Source organism: Chroicocephalus ridibundus, chromosome 2 (genome assembly GCF_963924245.1).
Source record: "Chroicocephalus ridibundus chromosome 2, bChrRid1.1, whole genome shotgun sequence".
Lineage (NCBI taxonomy): Eukaryota > Metazoa > Chordata > Aves > Charadriiformes > Laridae > Chroicocephalus > Chroicocephalus ridibundus.
In genome coordinates, this window is record NC_086285.1 from 139,415,081 (window position 1) to 139,441,061 (window position 25,981).

At 35.9% G+C, this 25,981-nt stretch overlaps 1 protein-coding gene across 7 annotated transcripts in view; it reads left to right on the forward strand.

Moving 5' to 3' along the window:
- Positions 1 to 25,981, forward strand: part of RALYL (RALY RNA binding protein like) — a 411,166-nt gene that overhangs the window by 274,882 nt on the left and 110,303 nt on the right. Inside the window, exon 1 of one of the 7 annotated variants that reach the window (XM_063327130.1) lies at positions 12,523 to 12,665. The exons of the other annotated variants lie outside the window; for them this stretch is intronic. Coding sequence (XP_063183200.1) covers positions 12,629 to 12,665 — 37 coding nt within the window. The 5' untranslated portion in view covers positions 12,523 to 12,628. Of the gene's footprint in view, positions 1 to 12,522; positions 12,666 to 25,981 lie in introns of those variants that run through there. 7 annotated transcript variants of the gene reach the window in all.

Consider the following 25,981-nt stretch of genomic DNA (forward strand, 5'->3'; position numbering starts at 1 on the left):
TTGAGGTGGAATGGATGGACCTCAATGTATAATAAGCTCTGATTAAAATGTTTCAATAGGTGTCATTTCCTTTAAAATGCTAAAAACCTTTTTTTTAATGATCTATAACTTTGCAAAACAAGAAAATATGCTTGCATTATGAAAGGAGCTTTTAAAGCTGTATTTGTCATTATGTCAATTTAATTCTACTTTCCCTTGCAATATTTTATTTTGCTTAACATGTGATGCTCAACATTTGCCAGTGTCTCAAGACAGATCCTAGATCTTGTTTTAAGGGTATGTCCCTTTATAGGTACAATTACTGAGGGGACTCCTAAATGCTTCTTCATTTAAATTTAGACGTCTATTTTTCAGCAGTTTTCTAAAGGGCTGCACACTATTCTATTCTAGTGCAGTCATCCTTGGAAATACTGACCCCATTGAAAATTCAAGACTGCTTCCAATAAGATGCTTCTACCAAAAGATAAAATATTGGACAGTGAAATGGCATCAGTAGACATATGTTTAGCCAGAGATACCATTTACAGATCAAATTTATCCCTTGATTTATAGGATTAGGGTATTAAGTTCACTGAATTGGAAAATTAAGAATTGTGAGCCAAATGTTCAGTTAATTTAAATTAAAATAATTTTGATGACTTTCTTGGATTTATGCTGCATAGTGTAGAACCCACCATCCATGGATGCAGGTGACTAAGTTATATAATAACATCAAATTTACAACAACTGAAATTTTGACGATTTTCTTCATCTTGAACCCATTTATAAAAAATGCTGCTTTCTTGAACCTCACTGTATGTTTTCTGTATATATATAAGAAACATAATCCTATTTCCCCTTCCACAAGTTAGGTGTTCTAAAGGTTATTAATTTGTTGTTATTCAGAAGTGATTCCTCTATTAACATTTGAAAAATAATTTCACTAACATTTATTAGTCTGAATGAGGACTGCTCAATAGACCTTTGTCTTCCTAGACTCTTTAAAAATGTTAATCTCAAAATAATTGTCACATGTTCTGCTGCTGTCAGAACAGTGTGGAGTTTGTGGCACTGTTCCGCAGGGAGGGATTTAACTGTGGGAAAAATTTTCAAAAATCCACTTGCTAGGATTGTATTTTTACACTGGACCCTTCCATCCAGTGTATTGATTTCCAACACCTCCCCTTCTCATTTGGTCACATCCACTAGATTTTGACTGCTGTTCAAAGTATTCAGCTATAGAGCGTTGTCAAAAGCCATATGAAACTCTGAAGAGAAATATTTCACTGTATTTTGGTTTTCTGGTCCACAGCATAGCTTGGATAAAGTGTAATGTTTTCTGCAATTATTTTTATATCAGCTAACCTTACCTCAGTTTTTCACATCAATTTATTTTTGCATTTACTAAAAGTCACTGAAAATGTCAGTCATCGTTTTCATTGTGTGTGTTTCAGTTTAAAGTTGCACCAAATTGATTTCATCGTATATTTGACATGATCTTGCATTTCTTCTGCTTTGCCTTTTCCAAGCACCCAGGAATGTTTGCCAGATAAAATCAGTCTGCTTGCTCCATGGGAAAATCTGACAGCGTAATTGCTTTTTCATTTAGTCTTTTGCCAATCTCAGACGAAGCCCTTAAATCACAGCGAAAGTGTCAAACCACCAGGAAAGGTGACTGAGGCTAAGCTCAATGCCAATCAGAAAAACAAACCAAAATCTTCTTGTGTTCATTTCTTCTAGCATTTGGTTCCAAGTTCAGCAGGACCTTTCTTCTCCAAATCCCATTTTCTTAAATATTTGGGTCATCAGTACTGTATTCCTACAAAATAAATAATTTTCAGGGCTCAAGTCTTTGTTTTGTGAGGGGAATAGTCAGTTTGGGATTTATAAGATAGTAAAATTGCAAGGTACAGGTTTTCATTTGTCAAAACATAAACTGAATCCAGACTGGCTTGAGTCTGCATTCCAAACAATAATGTGGAGGTGGCCTTACATGAGAGATTTTGACTTACTGTAAAATGTGGACCATACAGAGCATTTTCTTATTGTGTGTAAAAAAACCCTGAGGATTAAGGTTTTGTCTGATTTTAATTAGCCTCCCACAAAGTTTAATGTTCTTGTCATACTTCAGAGCAAATGTTCTCATTTTAGTGTAGTCTAATTGTAATTCTCCTTTCTGTAAATCGTTGTTCTGAGGGAGGAAAGAAACTCTTTTTGAGAGGAATTGTTCTTATCTTTCTCTTTTAGAAGTCAATGTAGTCAACACTTATGACGAATCTCGTGCAAGCTTCTGAAGCTACCTTACTGTTTCAGTAAAGACATGGGGGAGCTATGTGTCCAGTGAAACATTATTTAATCTGGATCCTATGAATATTTATTTTAAAATAACTTTTTTTATATTTTATATTCTTTTTATATTCTAAGACATAAGCAGGGATTTCAGTCTAAAGATAAATGGTGAGTAATAACGCTGCCTTTCTTGAATCCTTCTCCTATTTTGCTGCAGCATCACAGAGGATTTTTCTTATCTGTAAAGCCAAGATTCATTTAAAAATATAAGCATCTTTTGTCTGGTTTAGCTGAACCAAGAAACGAAATTTTCAGGAATGGAAGTGATCTGGGGACAGATTTTTCAAAAATTACTTTGGATGTCCCTATGGTTTTGGTATCTTCTCTGAACAGACAATCTCCAGAAGCTGCTATTCTCATCCTATCTGAAATTGGTTTACCCTTTCAAGGTGCCATAGAACAAAGAATAGAAAACTTTGCATGTAAATTCTTCAATCGCTATGATTTTAGGCTATCTCCTCTACTGTACTGACATTTCAGTTTGTCTTCAGGTCATTGAGAACACACTTCTGTTGTCTGGCTTTCAGTGTCTCATCAAAAGAGTTGCTACTTGCTTTTTCAGTAATTAAGTTAATTCACAGTATGATCTGATATTTAGTAGTAAAACATAAAGGTAAGAAGTGCTAGCCTTCCCAAGCTCCTCTCAATTCTTGTGGTTTTGAAACATCCCTGAATAGAGAAATTTGATTTGGAAGTACTTTATCATGCAAAAGTGTATTCTGATGCCCTTTATTACTAACAATGATTCTTGCATTTCTATAAATTGTTAGGTTTCTAGCTATTAGCAATAATTTTTTAAATGCAAAATGTGTTTCAAAGGCTTGATATCCTTTTCTAAAATGGGTAAACAACATATTCAAAGCTTTTCAATGGAAAAACAGAGATTCTGATATAGCTATTTTGCTATAATACCAGTCTTGATTAAAAACTAATTTTAACTTAAAACAAAACCACAGAATTTGTCTTCCTGCAATCATTGTGAAAATATACCGTTTCTATACAGGATACCATTGACTCAGAAATTGGCTTTTATGCAGTTGTAATGTTTAGAGAAGTTGCCGTATAGCTGATATACTCTAAAAACTGGATCTGTGAATTCAGTTGGCTCAAAACATCTGTAATCCTACCATAGGCATGCAGCCGTGTTTAGACTAGGGAAAAGGTGCTTCCTCCCCATCCATCCACCAGTCTAATTAAGACACTACATCAGATGCATTAATAATCTTAATTTAGTAACTTCTTGTTAGCACTTTCCCCACCTTGCCACCCCACATAGGCACATGCACAGGAGCCCCCCCAAAAAAACCCAACAAACCCCAAAGTAGGAGCAATAGTGAAGTTGGAGTCACACTAGTATTTTGCACAGAGTTAACAGAGTTAGTTCAAAGGATGTTTTTGTATGTGTGCTGATAGCATTACACCCTTCAGCATGGTCTGGTGGTGAATTGATATAATACAGCTTTTTCCATCACTCCAAAAATCAATCTTCTGCTTCTGCTTCTCATCTCTGTTATAGGCCTTATTCTCCCTCTCAAGCCAGCCATTACGCTGATTGATTATGAGTAAAATTGTCTTGAGTCCTACACACTGAGAAAGAAAGACCCCATGTAATGAGAAAAGAAAGTAGAACATTTTCAGCTTTCTCTTGATTGTTGTTATAAAAGCATTAGTCTGAAGTGAAAGGTTGAAGCAGCAGCTGTTCATTGGCTGTACCATAAAACATCATCAGTTTGCATTGCTGTGAGCCCTAAATTGACATTTTAAGTGCCTCATTTGTTCACAAGAGATTCTTTCTCAAGCTCTCCCTGTTCTGCTTTGTAGACAAAGTGAGGCAACGTTCACTAGACTGAAGAACTGAAAATGCATTTTGAGTGTGTATTAATGCTGTTTCAATAAAAATACAAAAAACTTTAAAATCGGGTCTCAGTGCAATGGTGATGATAGCAAATGGTTCCTTCAAATGGCTATCTCTGAAAAACCTGTTTGAGATGTTTGAGTACTTCTGAGCCCTTAAGTGGAATCAAGATACATGATTTTGAGGTGTATTTTTGCAATGTTCTTGGGTTATGCAAGAATGGATTCTGTTCTGAAGGTTTGTCCCATTAAATTTAGCATGCTGAAGTGTCTCATCAGTGTGATAATTAAAAGGAATGTGAAAAGGAAAACAGGGCAGCATTGAATTGCACGTCACTCTAATCAAATTGAAACGGATATCATCTGTTTGCAGAATATGACACAGTGAGTGTAATTTCCATTAAAAGCAACTCTCTATATTGAAGTGGACTGATTTTGTTACTTAAGCAGAATCAAGATAGAGTGATAGAAAAATCTGTCTTAAATCTCTCATGAAAGCTGACCAACATTCAGAACTTTGTTTCTCTAGAAATGATATGTATGAACATTTTTTATTAAATCCACAATTGAGCACTTGCTAGTTTATTAAAAGCTTAAATGTTTTTTTTTAATTCAATAGAGCTGCTTTTGCTTCACATCTGGTATTTGTCCACCCTTTTATATTTGCAGTATCATATAAGATCTACCAACTCTGAGATGATAGAAACGGGTGCCTGCTACAGGGATCACAAATTATTTCAGAGTTAGCATCAACAAGGAAGAAAAAATTTCTGTTGCTTCATGACTTTCTGGCAGTTTTCCACTAGGATTAAAAATTTACCGACTGGGTAAAAACTATCACATTTCGAAATGCTAAATCTAGACTCATGACCTAGGCTAATGAAATTCTTAATGTGCTACTAACCAATGCAGATAAAAATTGTTACCCTAAACGTGATAGTCATTTTTCTAGAGGTTTATATTAAAAGAATATGTTTCCAAGTACATGATTGTGTTTGTGCTGTATTTAGGAAAATCTGTGAACTGTAACTTTAGTATGCTGTGCAAAATATTAAAGATCATGATCATTGAAAGGATCACTGTAAGCTGATATATAGGGAAGCTTTTCTAGTAATATGGCTGATAAATTGAATTACTAAGAAATAGTTTAATTATTAGAAAAATGCAGACCACCTCTTTATACATCATTTTCATTTTGAGTTATATTAATGCAAATCCTGAAGAAAACATGTTTCTGAGTGGAATTTTGGTTTATATTTGGAAAATAATTTGGGACACAAACCTTTCAATGCCTTTTAATGGAAGGGAAGTGTGTTTTAGTCTCATAATCAGAGAAGTCTGAAGAACATCTTTTAAGACACTCTCAGTTGTTAAACAAGTGTTGAGAAATAGCATGAAAGTAACTAAGAAGTACTGTTGTTGGATAGTGACAACATCATCAAGATGAAATAAAAGATGATGCAAACTCCTAGCCAAACTAGCAACCAAGCACGTAGCAGAACAAATGAAAACTTGTCAGGGCTAGATAAAACCTGGCTGAAATCAAATTAAAGATGAGATTAAAAGAAGCCAGGATTTAGTGAGAAGAAGCCAGGTGGGAAACAAACCAAACCAAACCAAAATGAAAACCCCACAACGTTAAAATTTCTCAAAACAGAGAGGAAACTAGTCAAGAGCAAACTTGTGAAGAACTGAGATGGGTTAAGAAAGAAACTGATCTAAGATAGGAGGAACAAACTTGGACCTTACGGAGTGTGTAAAGCAAGTTAAAGGAGTCAGAATGGCATTCATCTGAGATTGATTCACCATGTTTCCACTTGCCAAAGCAGAAGGGAAGATCTGTTTTTCCACTGTAGAATCTATCATATAGAGTATCTAACTCTGAGCCTGAAGTTAAACTGTTTTTTCAGACATTTCAGAGAGGAATATCTTAGTATACCTGGTTTAAAATAATAGCTAAATATGCCTCAGATGGAGGAACAGAAAGCCTGATGTTATTGCTACCAGTCTAAAGGGACCTGTACTTACTGTGCACAGTACTTTTTAAAAAAAGAAAGAGCTATCAGGCATTCATAACTTCATTATTCATTTTGAAACTGGGAACAGAATAGAATTGTCCAAGATTCACTCAAGGGCTATATCAGACAGTGTGAATAGTTAGGAGAGAGGTAGAGCTGGGAAAGTATCAAACCTCTCTAGACACCCTGTCAGTCTTTGGGACTGGGGAGAAAGTTGTGGAGAGTTTATTTGTGTAAAAACATCATTCTGAATTGCAAAGTGGAAGGTTCAGGCTTCCAGCATATCCACATATTATAGCTCCTCTGAATCATATGTCACTTACCCAAATGTAATTGAGGACACAGTGCAATTCTGAAGGGTATCCATAATGTGTATTCAGAGGTCCCTGAGTTAGCAGACCAATGTCTGCTGCTTGAATGAAATAGAGCAGGGTTCCACCATAGGTGACCTCATTCATTTCCAGTTGAAGAAGCCACTCCAGTGTCAAGAGCAAAAGTTGGTCTGACAGGATTCCCTAAAAGTAGGTATTGGACATTAGGTGCTTCACACTAAGGTTGGTGTAAATTCTCGCCGTGTCATGCTAGTGTTCCTCTAGCATCCTCCACCAATATCAGGTAGGCTGAAGGAAAAATATAGACTGAATCTTGGATAGTATTGGACCTTAAGATGATTTCTATTTTATCTGAACGTATGGGATCATAAGTAAGGCTTGGAAGAAACTAGAAGTTTTCATCTTATCCATCTCCTAGGCAGGATCCTCTGAGATATCTAGCCTATTCTAAAATCCTCCAGTGATACAGTTTTTAACACTTCTTAGGCAATGTAGAGCTACCCCTACAATAACAAAGTTATTTTCCAAACAATTAATTTAAATCTCTGTTGCTACTGTCTATGTCCATGACTGTTCTGACCTCCAGACAGAGAAAATGGCTTATTCACAAATTCTTCCCTTTTCTTTCTCTCTTTTTTTTCATTTATTTGTTTGTTTGTTTGTTTGTTTGCTTGTTTTGTTTGGTTGGTTTTGTGTGTGTGTTTGTGTCAGCCTTTCATGTATTTAAGAACTGTCATGAAATACCTCTACCTAGTTGTGGTTCTTGTCCTCATAATCTTTTGTGATTCTTTGCAATTCCTATCTTTACAAATAGTTAAAGATTTTACTTTCAGACAAGTGGATGTTGATTCTAACCTTACATTTGTAGGAAATAGCACTGTAAACTTTGGAAATTGTTAGTCACAGAAAAATACCCAAATGCTTTTTTAATGCTCATGTTGGACAAATGTGAATGTGCTGTGAACAGGACAAGGGACGCAACAAAGAACCGGTATGGACGCCCACCTGAGAAAGAAGGTGGCAGGCTTTGTTTCATCCCTCTGCGGTCATACCACTAAATGATAATAGAGACATCTGATAAAAAGGTCTTAGTCTAATGAGGGAGGCTTGACAGTGAATTCCTTAAAGATTAAAGATAAATGCTGGTATAACAATGAGACAAATGATGTTCTAGTGAGGAAGCTTCACTGAAAAAGAGAAAATTGCCTATGGTGAAAGTAGGACCAGTACCTTGTGGGCTTTCTCGTACTATCTAAAAAAGAATCTTTGTGGCGAAGTGTCATTACTGTCTGAGAAAGCTGAAGACAAGTAAAACAGTTCAGCAGAAATATAGGAGATAATAGAGACAAGAAAAGCCAAATAGTTTTCTAAAAGTCAAACTTCTCCAGAAAAAAATAATTTATTCTGATGTTTTTTCTAAGTTAGTAGATGATGGGAATGTTGTGAACGTAACAAATTTCAGTCTAATTGAACTTTTGATGAATACTTGACTTTTTCATGAAATCTTGCAAATTGTATATCCTTCTGGATAGGAATACTTAGGCAGAGTAAAAACTGGCTGAAGGAAAGGAAGACTTCTAAAACATTTTGACAGTCATTTTGGCTTGAGTAAAAGGATGTACTACTGATTTGAAAGTATCATGCTACATTATTTCTCTTTATACACATAATTTTTTATTACACACAATCAGCTGTGGATTGTGTACTAACAAATAGTTGCCTCTTCGAGGATATTTAAAAATTCTCAGTCATATATCTTATAATTATCTCTTTCCATATAATTCCTATTGCAATCAATCACAGGCCTGTGACAGACAGGATTTTCTCCTCTTCCCCACCTGGATTTTGGAGATTCTGTAGGGGTTCTCCTCCACATGTATCCACTGACTTGTGCAGGGTCAAGACCTGAGAGTTCAGGTTAGGACCACTTTGAAACAATGACCCAAAGTATAAAAACATCAGACAATAATGCAAGTTATCAGAGAGGTCAAAATATAAACTCTTTGGGCTTGATTCCATTGCCTAAATATTTGCCTAAAGCCATTTAAGCTGGTTATGGCTTCAGTAGAGTACTCCAGAAGGTTGCAGATTTCATACAGATCCTGTGCCATATTTTCTGTCACTGTGTGAATGTCTCAAATCCCATGAATCATCAATAGATTACTAGACATAAAATTTTACACAGGTGAATCGAGCCCTTCAGTGTACGGGTAACATTTTAATAAAATTTTCCTTCTTTGGCACTCTCATCAGTCTTTATTTCTGGTCTACTTCAGGACGGCCAGCCAGCTTTCATGCCTCTTGAAAAGCACTTATGAAACTCTAACTTATACTTGTAAGCATGAGAAGTACAAATTTTACTCTTTCTTATTCTGCTTGCCACAGCATGTTGTAGTATCGTAGCGGTGTAGGGGTACGATTTGGCCAATATTTTAAGCTCTGTCCTCATGATATCATAAAGGGAATATGTTATCATAAACCTGCCTTAATAGCTAAATGGCATTGCTTGGTAAAGTGATATTTATCTAATATAACACCATGTTAAAAAGCATTATTGTCAGATGATTGCCCAAATTTTTACCAGTAAAATGTGCACACGTGTCAAGTGTATAATTTTAATGCATCAATAATTGTATTAAGGAATGCTTGTTACTTGGAAGAGGTTAAATGTTAATCCCTACACATATCATGTATTTCAAGAAGAAAAACAATTCATATTCATAGATGTAATATTTTCTTAGTTGACATCATAAATAACCATAGTGGAAGCCTTAGAAGGATATTATCTAAGACACTTTGGGTGTATTGAATTAAACACTGAGAGACAGAACATGCTTTAAGCCTCCCCCACCTTCTTTTTTTTTGTCTAAGATCTGCACATTAAAAATAAAATCAAGGATACAGCCCAGACTAAGTGTTTATTGATGAGTAATATGTGACATTCAAGTCAGCAGTTATATTTGTAAAATATCTCTATTTTTTATTTCCCTCTGCTTAGGAAACAGTTTGAGAAATTTATTGCAGTATTCAAAGAAAAACTCTTTATTGGGACCTGTAGGGTGGGACGGAGAGAAAGGCTAGAGGTGATATGGGATGTGCAGACGTGGACATTATTAATTCTTTTACCACCAGCAATAATGAACTGATAAAATTAATTCCAACAGACTGTTTTAAGAATATTTTAAACTTTTATAATAATTTAAAAAGATAAATCTTTGTAGAAAAGTCATAAGCTTAATGTGACTGGGGGATTTTTGTTGCAGAGACGTTCCATTCATTTCTTCCCACCTGACTAAGCTGAAAAGAAGCTGCATTTAAGCAGCCATATGCAAGATTCTGACTTTTCAAAAGCGGTAATAGTGTGAAAGTGAATTTTAAACTCTCCTAACAGCAAACAGTAACACAGAGAAACAGGAGGCTCTGGTGCCCACTCAAAGCTAGCCAGCACAATCAAGTACTTTTTTTGCAATTTTTTTTTTATGAACGGACCTAGAATGATTCACCAAACACAGTGTATTTACATTATTTTTAGCAAATGCCTTTCACTGTACTGAAGAAGTAATCAGAGTTACAATTAACACAGAGTAAAACCAATAAAGACTGTTTTCAGGGATCACTGATTTAAAATAAATTAATTCCTGTCCCATGAAATTTCCATTTCGTTTATATTTTTATATTATACCATTACCAAGATATTTGCATACAAATACATTGTAGTAAGAGAATAATGTGCAACAGAACAATGGAAAAATATACATGTCATTGCATGTGTTATGTGTAATATAATATGGAGAGTTAGTAATATATGTCTTGGTTAAACACATGAGAAAAAACTACGAAAAATTAGCCATTAATGATAGGGAAAGGGAATGAGTTCTATAGTTAAGACCTAATGTGGGCTGAGGAAAAAGATTGAGGACATTTTATCAAATCAATTACAGAAGTAAAATTTGAACTGAACAATACAGATGAGAGCCTTCAGGTAGAGGTAGGAAAAGAGCAAGAAAAAGGAACGAAGATTACTAGGTGAAGCAGCAAATCTAAAGGGAGACCACAGATCTCTGTAGTCTGAGTCAGATCCCAGACCTGATTCTGCTGAAAATTAACTTACAGAAAAAAATAAAGCAGGAAAACTGGGGAATTATCCTCTGTGCACGTAAATTACTGCAAAAATACTGACTTCAATGGATATAAACTGCACAATGCTGTTTGAGTACATGGCATGCAGGGTCTTTCTATACGGTACAGACATTTTGTCTGCCACTATGCTTAGCAATGACTTAGCCAAATTTTTTCCTTCCTGTCACTATTGATGTGCTTTGCAATTTCCCACCTTTCTGCTGACCTCCACAACAGAGATGGTGTTATTTCAACTGTGGCATTTTGAGACGACTGTAGTTGAAATACTAAATAAATCTAAAAAATGTATCCATTCCTTTCACTTTCTTCAGGCTACACTTTATCCTCAGCTATGCTGATAGAAATCCAAAGCAAATGAAAAGATATGTGGTCAGGTTTTGACAGAGGGAGGAAAAGTAGACGAATAGAGCCAATATAAAGAAAAGATTTCACTCCAGTAACTAGTGGTGTGCCAATGTGAGGCTATGTGAATACTGAACAACTCAAAGGAAAATTAAATGATGCACAGAGCTAAAAATGGTTATATTGGAGATATAAACAAATATCTGAGTGGGAAAAATGATGGAAAAAGTATAATTTAAGGGTAGGCACTTTGAGAGACATTCCTTTTAATTTTTTTTAGTGAAGAAAATAAATGCAGGTCAATGTTCTTAGATAATGGATGCTGCAAACTGTCCCTGTCTTTGAAAAGGATTGGTTTTTTGCTTTCTGAAACATGATTGGTCCATAAGCACCACATGTTAATTTTTTTTATGTCAGCTAAAGATATTCACTTTAGATTTCTATGAGTAGTTTAGAGAGCTGTTGTCAATCTATGTGTTTTAAACAATAAGACTATTATTAGTTTTCAAGACATTTCAGTCACTATACTTATTATTTTTTGATTACTGCACCCTCTATCTCTAATCCGTTGACACTTCTGTATTTGGGGTATGTGGGATCAAGATCTCAAAACACGAGGAGCACCTCAAAACATGAACTCCTTAAAACATTTAGAAATACTTTCATACAATTTCATTGAAGGCAGATTTATTGCTGAATGAACTGGAATTTCCACCTCTTTCTGTCTCCATAGCCGCCATGGCATCTTCTTTCTTGAATGTCGTCATGCCCTCATCTCTCCAACAAGGCAAAAATTTCTTCCCCTTTCCTCTGCTCCCTTTAGGAAGATGTCTGTATTCTTTGAAATGGTAACACACACATGTATGTGGAAGATCATACCATGCTGCCACTTTTGGTCCGGTGACCTCGTGATTCAACAGACTGGTGGGCAATGAAGTAGCTACAAAAACGAGAAATCAGCAGAATGTTGCTTAAATAGCTTTCCACAAATTAAATCATTATAAGGTAGTGCAGAAGTAAACGTAGGCATGAAAAAAACCAATTGCATTTTATATGTTATTTCCTGAAAAACCTATTCATGAGCTCAGACCTGCAGTGAGGATTTCATTGATCAACATATGTTGAATCTTTTTAACAGCAATTTTGCTTGAAAATCAAGCCCAAAATACTTTAATGTCCTCATACGCCTAATTCTAAGACCTCTCAATGAAAAGTTCATTTTTATTAGTTTATGAGGTCATTTATGCAATTTTGGTTATACCAGGGCTTTTTCAAGGAATCTTGATGTCAGACTATCGAATAACACATTGCCCTGCTCTGCCTCATTACATGACTCTATATGCTTTCTGGATTTTATTAGCTTGTATCAAACACATTTGAAAAAATATGAAAATGAATATATTTTTTCTCTGAGCTTTGTAACAGAGAAAATAGTTAGAGCCAGTAGCATCTCCCCTGGATTTTAGGAGAATGGTATTACCCTGCCTTTCTCTGAGAGATTGCTGGTTACCTTCTGTCAGTGAGCAACTGTCTCACTGCAAAGCAGAAGCACGATCTCATCTCTTTTGTCTGTGTTCAAGGCAATTACTTCTTAGAAAGTGGAATTTCTTCAGAATGACTATGTACAAGAGCAAACGCAGAAACCAAAGATGTAAGTAAATTGTAAAGTTTTTTTAATGTTCTTACAGAGGAGGGAAAATAAATCTCCAGTTTCATTGAAAACCATGCTTTACTTTAACCTGCTCTAGTTAAATACCAGGAAAGCAGGAACAGTATTCCCTGCCAATTATCCCCCTGTATCTGTATGTTAAGTGCATGAAAGAGCTTTAAAATAAAAAATTATCATCTCACTTGTTACTATGGAAACCATCCATGATTGCTTTATAATATCGACAAAGAAATAGAGATCTAATATAAGTTTAGTTCAGAACAGCATCCTTTATTCAGGGCTTAATGACTGGCTAGCTGTAGCCTTTGATTTGACAGGGCTGACATGTTTTCACTTGGTGGACTTTTTAATGGGGTTCACTTCAGGGAGCCAGCGATGCCAGAACTTTAAGGGCAGTTATTTTATTTTCCTTCTCTACAAGTTTTAGAAGAATTGACTAGTTTGCCTAAGCCACAGAAACAGAAACTGGGAAGGAGGGAAGCATACCTGTGTCTGTTGTGTATTTAAGACACTTCAGCCCTGAAAACTTACTGGCTTCTAAATGCATGAGGTTCCAGTCAAGCACCTGTTTGACTTTTTAAATTGCTATGGCTTCAGCTGGGGGGATTTCAGTACCAATATTGTGTCCTCCAGAACATTACAGAAAGGTGACTGAGGTAAGTGAAAACGAAGTGCTGCGGGTCAGGTCATGAAGTATGTGTTACTGTAAGGAAATCTAGCAAGAGGCCAAGTTATAAATGGAGAGCACGTCTGAGGCTGAGAAAAAAGGCATTCCTCTAAGAAAAATGCCATGTAGGGACTGTGTGCTTTCAGGAGAGCAGGAGGGGAGGAATATCAATTCAAAGGAAGATAAGTTTGGACTTTATTTGGACAGGAGCATTGTTACCGTTCAGAGTTGAAGGGATATATACAGCTATATCACTGACCTCAGTTTCTGGTCCTTACAGCTTAATCTGTACAGGTGTCCTTCAGCTTTTCTTGCCCAAAACAAATGGATGTGCTGCACGTAGAAAGTTTGCAGGACAGATCTCTGCTAAAATCTCTGCAACAGAAATCAATCATCTGCTTCACATTCAATAAAACAAATTATCATAGATTTTGTTCTCGTAGCAGCAGTGAAGGAAAATTATTTACACACAGGCAGATTATAATTAATCTAGTTCATTTTAACATCCTAATTACTCTCACTTTTATTATGTAAACTGGGAGCTCTTTCTATAGCCAGCTGCATTCTTGCATTCTCTCCTGTTCAAGCCTGGTTATGGTGTAGAACAAGAAAATTTGTGACTGGTTAGCTGAGTTGTTAGGTTTTTTTGTTGTAGGGACATAGTCATTCCTGAAAACTGCATGAGATGCTTTTAAGAATGCTTTTATGAAGAGAAGCTGCCTTCCCCTCCACCCCTGTTGACCTTAAGGAAAATCTGTGATTTGACAAGCAAAAAAAAAAAAAGAATGAAACATAATTAGAATCAAATTTGTAATTATGAGGGTGGCTGTTGAAATGCTTTTTGATTTTAAAACTATCTCTAATTGTAAGATCCCAATCAATAAAAATCTCAATAAAACTATCCCCTCTATATTAGATACCAATACTGTATACATGGATGCTTCATTAATACCTGGTAACTAATTAGCAACTGCAGAAGTCTTAACAAACAAAAAAATATGAGTAATTATGATATTGCTCCTATTGATATCACTCAAAGGCTTTTTGCAGGATAGATTTAATCTAAGCAATTGTTATTCTGAAATACAAGGGATAATGGTAGCAGCTGAGTTAAACAGTAGACAAGTAGTGCATTTTCTGTCCATTACATTTGACACATGTTCTATTTCCAACTTGAAGGCATTTTTGGTGCCCCTTAATAAACAACGATAAAAGATATTTAGCATATAATTTCCAATATATATAGGGTAAACCCTGGCATTTATATCTCCTCGCTACCTCTCAATAAAATTCTTGAACATGTGGCATAAAAGAAAAGTGAGCTTTGTGGCTTTTTCTTATTCATTGAAGTTCTGCTTCTGAATTTGGTATACTCTGAACAGTATTATAAGCATTATTTTTCTAACCCATATTTTTCTTTGATCTTTGAAGAAGGGTGTAAAGGTGTTTTGTACTTAGTTTAAAAGCACATCAAATTAGAGAGAAGGATGGCAAAAATAGAGACATGATGACATTTTTCTAACATAAAATATAAGGAATCCCTATCTCCAGTCTCTGTCCCAGGTACAAAACTGTTGCTAGCAGAGTAGATTAAAAAAAATGGGTCTGCTTACCTGTCTGTATGAATGGGATAAAGGTTCCCTATATATTTTTTCAGCTGCAGCATCATACATAAGTCTGCTCAGTTCAAAACTAGTCTTAATGTTTCCATTTCATTGTACCTTAGGTTTTGATTCTAGTCAAAGTGGCATTCATAGTAAGTAGTTAGCATATTTTATTTATTCCATACATGGTTGTAACTAATGAGAATTAAAAATAAATATTACAGTAAATCATGAAATTTGCATCACAAAATAAACAAAATTCACATTAAGGCTGTTTCTGTATGAGTGCTTGCGTGTGCCTACCTACACATATACACATAGTCTCCATGCATATATTTGTCTGCACACCCAGATTTATAGCATGCTTTATCCTTAATTCAGGATGTTATCTAGCTGATAGGCTGGATTCTCATTTTATTGGACAGACCTAATGACTGAGTGAGGGGAAAATATTGTAACAAATGCAATCTTATAAGCATTTGTGGTAAAGCTTTTCTGAAATAAAAGACTTGAATCTTAGACTGACCTGCTTTGGGGCTGCAGCTGCTGAGGAGGATGCACTACCCTGGCTTTAGTGCACATATGGGTCTTCTCCACCGTGAGGCAACCATTCACATCTTCTGGAAATGCCATGCCTCCAAGCCTCCTCTCATGAAGCAAGTAGTAAGCATCCATTTTTCACTGGGGTCTTTCTTGTATAGACTTCTCTGTAGAGTAATCAAGGCAGGCTACTGCCCTTGAAGACAATAACATTGGAAAAAAATGACTTACCTATAAACCAACTTTAAGAAATTCACATTATTATTATTGTTGTTGTTGTTGTTGTTGTTTCACGGTTAGTGTAGCTTCACAACTTAAATCAGGACTACCTTGTGGAGGGCTGCGTACGAAAAGAAGAAAAGATGATCCTTAATGATCCTTCAGTTTAACACTGTAAATTTGACTCATAAGAAATGCGAGAGGAGAAAGAGACAGTAATGGCCAGTGTGGCAGGCAGGTGTGTTTTGAGGAGGGTGTGCAGCAGCACCCAGGAGGAGATGGCAGAGAGATGCCTGCAGCGCAGAGGCTGGTGTGGGACTTCCCTGATACATACCTGAACTGGTGGTCAGAAAGTTAAGGCAAAGATGGAAAAATTAAGGGGAAAAATAGGATTTATCAGAGAATCGCAGAATGATAGGGGCTGGAAGGGACGTCTGGAGATCATCTAGTCCAAGTCCCTTGCCAGAGCAGGTTCACCTAGAGCAGGTTGCACAGGAACGTGTCCAGGCGGGTTCATGTTTTGTTGCTTCATGGGATATTTTATGTATGTCGGCAATGACAATCAGAACACAATGGCAGTTGAGGCAACGAGCAGTTACTTTTGAATATTAGGAACCACTGACAAAGGCAATTGTTATCATAAGTACAGCTACAGATTCTGTCATTTTCAAGGGGTTAATTCCAAGGCATTGATCCCAAACTTGTTCATGACAATATGAAAAATCCTGTCAACAAAAAATGGCCTTGAAATTGTGCTCCAAATGCATTAATGACTTATGCCATGGCTTGGCTACCAGCTTTATGGAAAATATCTGTTTCCATTGCATATTACGGTTTGCTTAGCTGAAATAGTCATTGCTATTTTTTATGCTGACATGCTGTGAACAGTATTTTTTTTTTAAGTATGATCCAGATCTTGTGAAGATTCTGCTTCTTTTAAAACCAACAGATGATTAGTTATATTTCAGGGCTTTTTTTTAAAGAGTAAGGACAGAGGAGACATCATACTTCCTTTTATTCTGGCGATTTTCTCTCCTCATAGGAGATATGTCATAACTTTAGCTGTAATTGTCATACGGATTATGATTCTTTGCCTTCAGTCCCCAATTTTCCTTGTCCAATCCTAGGTTTCCCTGCATGCAGAATGCTGTAGAAAGTAACGTGTGCATTTATTAAAGGATTAGATAAGTACTACTAAAATGAAAGTAAAATAAATGATTTTCAAAAGTTATGCAGGTAGCCGCTGAAATGTAGAATGCATGTGGCTGTCACAGGAGGTCCTAATACTTTTGGCTAAAACCAGTGCAGTATTTAGAGATGTGCTGCCCACAGGTGTCACCTGATGTGTGTTTTTCAAGTGTCCTTGTCTCGTTGGAGGAATAATTTTGTTTGTACTGATAACATCTGATGAGAAATTCTGTGAAATTCCAGTTTGAAGGAGTATTTTGTCCTATCAGCATTCTTTGATCTATTGCATTGCCTGCTACATTTTCTTTTATTGATAAAGTCCCACTTGCCATCTTTTCATCATGGGTTTGCTGTTCTCGTCATCTTTGTCCACCTTTACAGATAGCATAATCACTTTCAGCTTTCAAAAATAGAGTTGGCATCTGTTGAGTCTTGTTATATTACAGTTTGATCGGCCCATGATTACTTCCGTCTTCTTTTTGCCTCTTAGGGCAATAAAGAGCCCCCAGTACTGAGGCTGTTGCAGCTCAAAGAAAATAGCAGCCTTTCATACAGTGTATGCTAGGAGTTAAAGTGACCGGAAAAGGAAATCTCACTGGGAAAAACAAGTGTAGTCACTGACCCAGATACATGTAAGAAAACTCTGCCTCTTTCCTTAAAACATCAGAGACCCAGGCAACAAGGGAATATCTTTTCAGCATGATATAGAGACAGCTTTCCTCGTGTAAAGCTATCCTAGAACAGCCCCAGGATATTCCTATTGCTGCATAACTTTTGAGGAAGTCGAGTTCAGCGCAATTAAGTGTATCAGTAATAAGGCTGAGCAAGAAGACACTCATGACCTGCAGGAATACAAATGCCATTGAATATTCACATCACATGGGTAACATCTTTATACAAAAAAAAAATCTAATTGCTACTCAACAAGTCAGAGGCTTCAGGGATAGAAGCGCTCTTCTCACAGCTTTGAAGGGAATTCACTGTGACCTCAGAAGGTTGGCTTCTTTGAAAGTATTCATTTCCCAATGTTACCAAACCATAAAACTTAAGACGTATGTCCCTCAGTGAAGCATGCAGGGTAAATAAGCTAGAATTTTTTCTTTGACATTTTTTCAAAAGTCTGCATAGACTTCTAAAGCAGACATGCTTTTTTTGCTTCTAGACTGTAAAGTGAATCAAAAGTATTGAAAGATAACTGTTTCTAATAGCATCTTTTGCAACATCAATAGTCTGACCAAACCCTGCATGAACAACTCATGTGATGCTCCCCACTGCTTGGTGGGGGTTGGCTTTGGGAAGAAAAATAGAATTTTTGTCCTTGTAGAGTAAAGGGAAGAAATACTAAAAGTGAGGAGGAAAGCTTGGGGAATCAAGAATTTACAATCTATTCTGAAAAGGGGAGAGAAAGGAATACACAGTGAACCTGTACTAGCTTCAGAAGTGACTTCTAAAAAAATCGTCTGCAAGCAGAAGTCAGAACACCTGAAATGCAAGGGAGAACATCACAAAAAAATGCAGCCAGTCATTTCAGTTTTATAGAGGAGAAATTTAGGGCAGCAAAAAACCTTAATAATAGCTTTGGCTTCATTAAAAAGGTTATGGTTTTAATGTTGGGAAGGGTTTCTTTATTTTGCAAAAGTAAGTTAGTAGAATAGTGGACATTATACAATGTTTCAACAAAAAGAATAATTGGAAAGCTGGGGAGATGTCATAAAAGTAAATCAGCTATTGTTAAGGATAATAAAAAGGGAATTATTAAAAAATATGGACATATGCAAATCATGTAATTTGGATTATGTGATTTGAAGTGCGTTAGGGGAATTAGCAAATGAATGTACCACAGCATTAAAAGTTTGTATTTGAAAGGTCACTGAAAATTAAGAAGGTGTCAGAAATATAAATGTAATACTGGCTTTCATGCACACATAGAACTCCAGTCCTCAGACCTCCTCTGGCTGGCAGCAAATTTGCTATGTTCATCAATAACACAATTTATCCTTAGTGAAGCAGCACTTGCTCTGTGTTGCTTAGTCACAGAAACTTCAGAGTTGGAAGGGACCTCTAGACATCATCTAGTCAACATCTAGTCTTCTACATGGAATCAAAACTTACAAGTTTTGGGACTGCACTCCAGTAATGACCTGAGATCTGGGAAAACCAATAACAGTTTGAAAAAAAAAAAGTGTATTAAAATAACAATCAACAGGTTGAAGATAATCATAGTCTAAAAGAATCTACATAGAAAGACAATTCTGGCTTTTAAATTGAGCAAATGGAAGTTCAGTGGTTAGAACCTAAAGTTAGATGACTGCAGCCTAAGTTAAGATATACATTTTCTGAGTGTAATCAGTCATAGAGATAATTTACTAAAAGTACTAAAAGAAAAAAAATTTCTCCTCTTTGTCACTTAGATTTGAATCCAGATTGCCATCTATTTTAGAAGTGTCTTTTAAACACGTACTATGGATCTGATTACAAAGTGTCTATTCAAACCTTACAGTATATGTGCAAGTTGAAAAGAGTATTATCATCATAAAACCCCTAAAACCTACATAGTTCCGGAAGTCTTGAAGGGACACCAGCCTTCCTATGTCAAAATCCCTGCACGCTGCTGTAGCGGTGCCATCTACCTGCCCACTCAGAAAAAGGAGAAAAATCCTTGAGGGTTTCAGAACATAGAGGATCTATTCTCCTAAGGGAAATATGCTTTTGCTTATTTTCATATAAAAAACTTTTAAAAAAACCAAACAAACTGCATGACTGCATATGAAAGAAGTACGAGCCCTGATTTTAAGCACACTCTTTTTTGTTTCCATAGCCAACCTGATTTTTTTCTGTTCCCTTTCATGTACTTTCTCTGTAGGAACAGAGCAAGAAAGACCTCCATCCTGCCTCCAGTACAGGTCTTAACTTCAGCCAAAGCTTGTATCTCTGCCACTTTCCATAATCAAAACTACTGACAGGCTGAAATCCCAGTCTTTCTGATATGTACAATCTTTTCTCAAGAAATCCCATTAAACATATGAAATTAAAAAAAAACAGAGGACTTCTAAGAAATGTTTCAAAGACCAGTGATAAGATCAAGCACAAGATGCGCATATTGACATCTTTGCAAGGAAAAAAATAATGAAGTTTTGAAAAATATTTTTCAAGTCTCTCAAATTATTATCCAAACTATGATAAACCATTAAAGGGTATTTACTGGTTGTGAAGCATCAGCCAAGACCTAAATGCTACATAAAATCTAGCATTTTTTCAGCAGTTTTATCTTTGAGATTCTTTGAAAGTAAAATCCAGAAAGATTTCTGCATGGTACTTTGGAAACATTCTCCCTCCTTCTCTGTACACAGCCCAGAAGGGACAGAGATCTCAGGTACATTAGAGTGACATTACAATGAAGACTGAGAGCACATTTGACCAATATTTAGACTCCAGCTCCTGTCTACGGAGGTTCAGCATCACATTTGTAGTTTTGAAGAGCTCATATTTTTTGATTTAAATTTCTGTTTGCCTTTGTTCCACCTCATTTCTTCTGGGTTTTTTTTTCAGTTATCAGTGTGTTAAACATTCTGAAAAATAGGGTGCTTTGTAAATTTATGCTGTGTATTATGGCTATAGATTTTTCTGACCCCACTTAAATCTAAGGCGGCATCTCTTCCTCACTGTCTTTTGCAGAAGCCCGCAGTGATCTCTACAAACTACTGTTTGTTTTTTCTTGAACTTCCCACAAGATAAAGTCTGCCTAGGGCTGCTTTTCAACAAAAATATATAAACATATAAATAAATAAATAAATAACGAACACATGTTGTATTATAAGTTTTCTTTTGACCCTTGTGAGTTAGAAATTGCCTTAGAAAATCATCCAACTGTAATTCTTTACAACACCCATTGTTCTCCAAATTGCTGGTATCTGTCTTATTAATAGCTTCCAAAGGCAATTCTATTGCCGATTTTGGTTCACCTCCAGGTCTGTCATAAAGCTGGGTCTAGGTATGACCTTCTAGCCTGGTTTTACTGCTTGCATTCTGATATTATTTCCTTAGGACTCACTGAAGGTTTTGCACAGCTATTTGCAACATTATTTTTTTTTTTGCTATATTTTTATTGTGTTAGTGTAACAGCAACGTGTGCAATCAGCACAGAACTGAAACCTAATGCCAGAGAGTCTCAACACTCAGCAGTCTTCTTATTATTCTGAAAATCATCTTTCCATTTTATGAGCTATCTTTACTGAAGGGAAGACATTTTATTTTTTTAAATTTATCATTTAAAAAAAAAATAATCAGGGAGACAATGGTAGGGTTAGGGAGGTACTTTCCTGTTTGCCCTCAGGGCTGAACTAAAGCCAAAGAAAATCTCAGTGATTTAGTGCTGTTTGCTTGCAAAATGGGATACCTGTCCTGAGAAAAAGCAACATATATTATGATTGCATTTCTGATGCACTAAGTACTGATTTGATTAGCCTTCCCACTAGGCATAATTTTATATCTTCCATTTAACATATTTGATGAGGATTAAGTCTTATAAAGATGGAGTCACACCAGTATGGATTTGGCCCCAGCACTTTTTTCCTTACTCTGATATTCCCTAGAATTAAAATATTATTCAAGCATTAAGATATTTTGTCTACAAATCCCCTTCATGAGAGCAGAAAATCTGTCAAGCTTTTTACCATTGTCCTTACATCCTTGGTACTCGCTGATCAGCTTTCTAGGAAGAACTTTCTACAGTGTCACAGTCGCCCCCTAATGTATATTTTGATATGTAAGTAACCTGTGATGTACCACACATACTGCGTTGCACTTGACATGGATCAGCCGATGTAGATGCCATAAGTAGGGAAGAAAAGTTTTCTTTAGAGTAGGTTCATTAATGAGTAGCTAGAGGGATACTATGAGTAGGTAACATGCAACCACCAGTGCCTTCTGTAACACTTTGAGAGCAATCATGAACCTGCGATGATTTGTAATTTTTTATAAAATCTGGGATAAAAAGCTTTCTGAGCATGTTTGCAGAAATTATTGTGTATGTTACAGATCTTTTGAGGAAATTTTTAGTAAATCTTGATTGCCACAACCTGTTGTAAACACTCATGTTCAAAATGAACCCATTCGTATTCTTTTTGATCTCTGTCAAAAAGAAAATATTTTCCTGCTATTCACACATATTTTTCTTATACTTGAACAAAAAATGCCCAGAAAATAAATTATTTCTAGTCTACAGAGGCATGAATATTAATTCATGTGCTTTTATGAAGTATCTCCTGTATGTGAGAATAATCCCTTCAGTGATTAATTGAAAAATCTTTTTTCCAAATTAACATTGTGATAGCAATGCTAGGAAGATTTTGAAAAGTAAACACAAAATCTTTTATATTCCCTTCTTATAAAAAGATGGATTTATGTTTTGACCAGGGTCTTTTTAAAAAATGAGGAAGGAGAATATCTCATGAAATGCGGGTTCTGTTGGATGGGCCTGCGCATGAACACTACATTCCACACTGCAAATGTTTCTGCAGTTACCATGAAGTCTGATTTCTTTTCTCTGTTTCATAAAAATATATTAGCATGCATATTTACATCTTTTTTTACCTTTGCCTGAATATATATGCACATTTTTACATTGGCTCAGAATGCTTAGTAGAATTCAGTTTTCAAAATCCTTTATTAGCCAAAAATGATATTAATAATGTTGGAAAACACGTTTACATTTTAATTTAAAACCTACTTCCACAGAATGCACTGCACATATTCAAATAAAAGAGATCTGCTATAGAATTATCTATATTTTACTATATGGCCAGCTACTGTCCACAGATCATGCTAACTCCAGTAGGCAACTTGAAGCACATAAACTGCCTACAGAAAATTTTACTTAAGTTGTAGGTATATAAACAGAAATGCAGATAAATGGGGGGGAAAAAGAGAAATCATGCATATAACTGGATTACAATTTTTGCAGAGGTTTACATTTCCCTTATGTAACATTCTTCCTGCCAGGAATTTATAACCCAGGAACATGATGAACAAGTGCTGTATGTTGAGAATTTAAAATTAAAGGGAAGTGGCTGATATATATCATTCCCCATTCTAACTTATTTCTGACTCATTTAATGTGGTTCAAAAACAAAGGTATTCTGTGCATAGTCAGGTTACATGTAAGTGATATACACTATCCATGTCTGTCTGCAGAATTTAGGACGTGCATCAGAGAGTAGAAGGGAAAAATGTCCAGTGACAATTTGCCAAGTAGTCTCCGACAAAAGTCAGTTCCAGCAAGCAGGATTTTAACAGCACTTTGTGCCTTTGAACATCTCCTCCCCGTGTTCTTTTTGTTTTATTGATTACTTTTATATGAATCTAAAGTTTTGATCATGCAATACCGAAATCAATGGCAAAATTCACATTGACTGAAACAGTGTTGAATCAAGGCTTTATTGCTCAGAAAAGAGTGATTGTCGTTATGTTGTCCTACACATTGCGTTCACAGAAAACAGCCGTGTAGCATGCCCCAGGAGCCCTTCCTTTGGGATTTAAGTCCGATTTGAAGGGAATGTCTTATAAGTAAAAGCCCTTTTATTCTGTTTCTTCAACTGCTCGGTTGGAGCATCTGCTGAAACTGCCATAAAAGTGTCCAATTTACCACCATTTGCTGTAGTGGTTTTCTAAGAAAAATTAATACAAGCAGCTGCTATTGTTACACACAAGCTACCATACAGCCATTAAGCATTAATGTTTTGGTGTTATTAGAGACTTAGGTGTTGCACCATCAAAACAGTATTCCATGTAATCTGATTTTCCTACCTGTGACTTTTTAAAAAGTCCAAGATCTACGTTGTATGCAAATAATCTTCCAGGTTATTATTGTTAATATATGTAGATATAAATACACATTAAGCTAACATTTAAACTGACTTCTGAAGTCATTTCCCCCCAGGATTTAAGTTAGGTAAGTACATGATGGTCCCATCCAACTTCATATTCATGTTTTCCTCTGTGGAGAGCAGAGTCTAAGAATGGGCAAAAGTGAGTACATCTCTGGAGCTCTCCCCAGCAGAGAGTTGGGATGTTGGCAGGAGAACTGCATCTTATACTCAAAAGCACACGTGGATCCCTTAATTTAGGCCATGTAAGTATCTTGACATGGACAGCCGCAGAAGCCAAGTGGCATTTACTTAGTTGGCAGACAACTTGTTTCATTGCAAAAAAGAATTACGGAAATAGTATATTATGAGACACAATATTTTATACAATCCTTTCTGGGAAATTATGCCATCAAGTCTTAAGAAAGTACTGTACGTAAGTTTGATGCTTTTTAAGAGGCACGGGTTACTGCTGGGAATTCACTGACTCTTCAAATATCTGTTCCCCAGTTTGGTCTCTCTTCACTTAACAGGTAAAAGAAACTTGGCACGTCAGTTTTGTATGTCTTTTGTCAGAAGGGCATTGAAAAACAGTAGAAAAGCATGTGTATGTATTTTCATTCTCTCAGTTCTGAAAATCCATCAGCCAAATCAGTTTAAAATGCATTTAGTAAAAGAAAAAGAAATGTGGGGGTTTTTTTAATAACCAAGTATTTGACTGTGCTTCAAGCAAATGCAAATTAAACAGACAATTTATAAGCCCTGCCATAAGTGGTTTTTTAAAGGAAGCTGTAAGCCATTCAGAATACACTCATACTGCTCACTGTTTTATTATAAATTTTCTAAACACAAATTATTCAGAAACATTAGGACTTTAATGTCATTTAACACTTCATGCGACAGTGCATGAACACGGTGCTCTGGGCTCTTGAAAATATGAGATGAGAACAAAATGGTTTATGACAGAGTTCATGTCTGTATTGAAGTTCAAAGGATTTAATACCATCCTATCAAGGTGAAGATTCTAAAAAAGAATATTTAGTGGTCTTTTGATGGAGATGCTCAAGTCAGTTGGTACTAGTGATGTTTCTTTCCATTTAACGCTGTCACGGCAAAGTCAGTGTGATATATTAAAGGATTTGTCCAATGATGAATGAAAGTTTTAGAAATTAGAGAAATTCTTCTGTCGTCCTTATTAACTTGTATAACACCAGTAATAATAATAAAGCTTATTGAAATGTTCTACAGAGAGGCTCACAGTTGTAGGCTATATAAATAGAACACTGTCCGAGGCTGTGATGTCTGGGCTTGAACCTAAACTCTTAATGATCAAAGGTAATGGTAGAGCAAGCTGATTAAAGATCAACCTCAGAACCAGAGGAAGCTTTGTCCCAAATCACTCCCATTGAATCGCGTCATTCACAACTTTTCTCTAACTCCAGCAAGATATAGGGCACATACCTCAGACGTGCTTTTATTTTACTCTCTTAGTAACAATCTGTTTCTATTTATACTACTTTAACAAAGCAACTATTTGTCACTTATTTCTTCAAAACTGTTCTGTATAATTAAATGCTGTTTGATCTTTTATGCATTAATTTGCATTTCTTGTTATGTGTCTCACAACAAGTCAGTCAAGCGGAGGGAAAAAGAGAGAATGGTGAAGAGAGGAAATGGAGCTCAGTTCTATTCTGTACTGAAAGCATAATGCTATTGCAGCCAGAAACTAGCATTTTGGAGAAGTAACAGTTCCCCTCTTGACTCTGTGAAAACAAAGCTGAATCCAGTCTTGGAAAAGGAAAGAGCATCTGTGTTTTTTCCTTGGAAGGAGTTCACATCCTTGCAGCTATGTCAATGTCCTCACTGAGAGGATTTGGGGGTAATCTGCACAGTGTCCTCTTTTTTTAATCTTTACATAGCAAAAAAAGTTCACAAAATTGCAACCGCGCAAGTTTACTTAATGAAAGATTATAAATCTACATTACTTCTACTATGTTCCTCTTCAGCTTGCAGCTCTACCTACAAGGACCAGGGATTCTCCGTCTGAAATATAGCTCAAACAGCTGGAAACTAGGCAAAGAGCCTAGAAATACTGAAGATAGCTATATCTGCTATGTGTCTTTCATCAATTTTAATTAATTTCCCCAGTGAAACGATTTCAAAGCTACCTCAGTAATTCAGGTGATATTTATAAGGCCTACGAAAGTTGTACTCTGA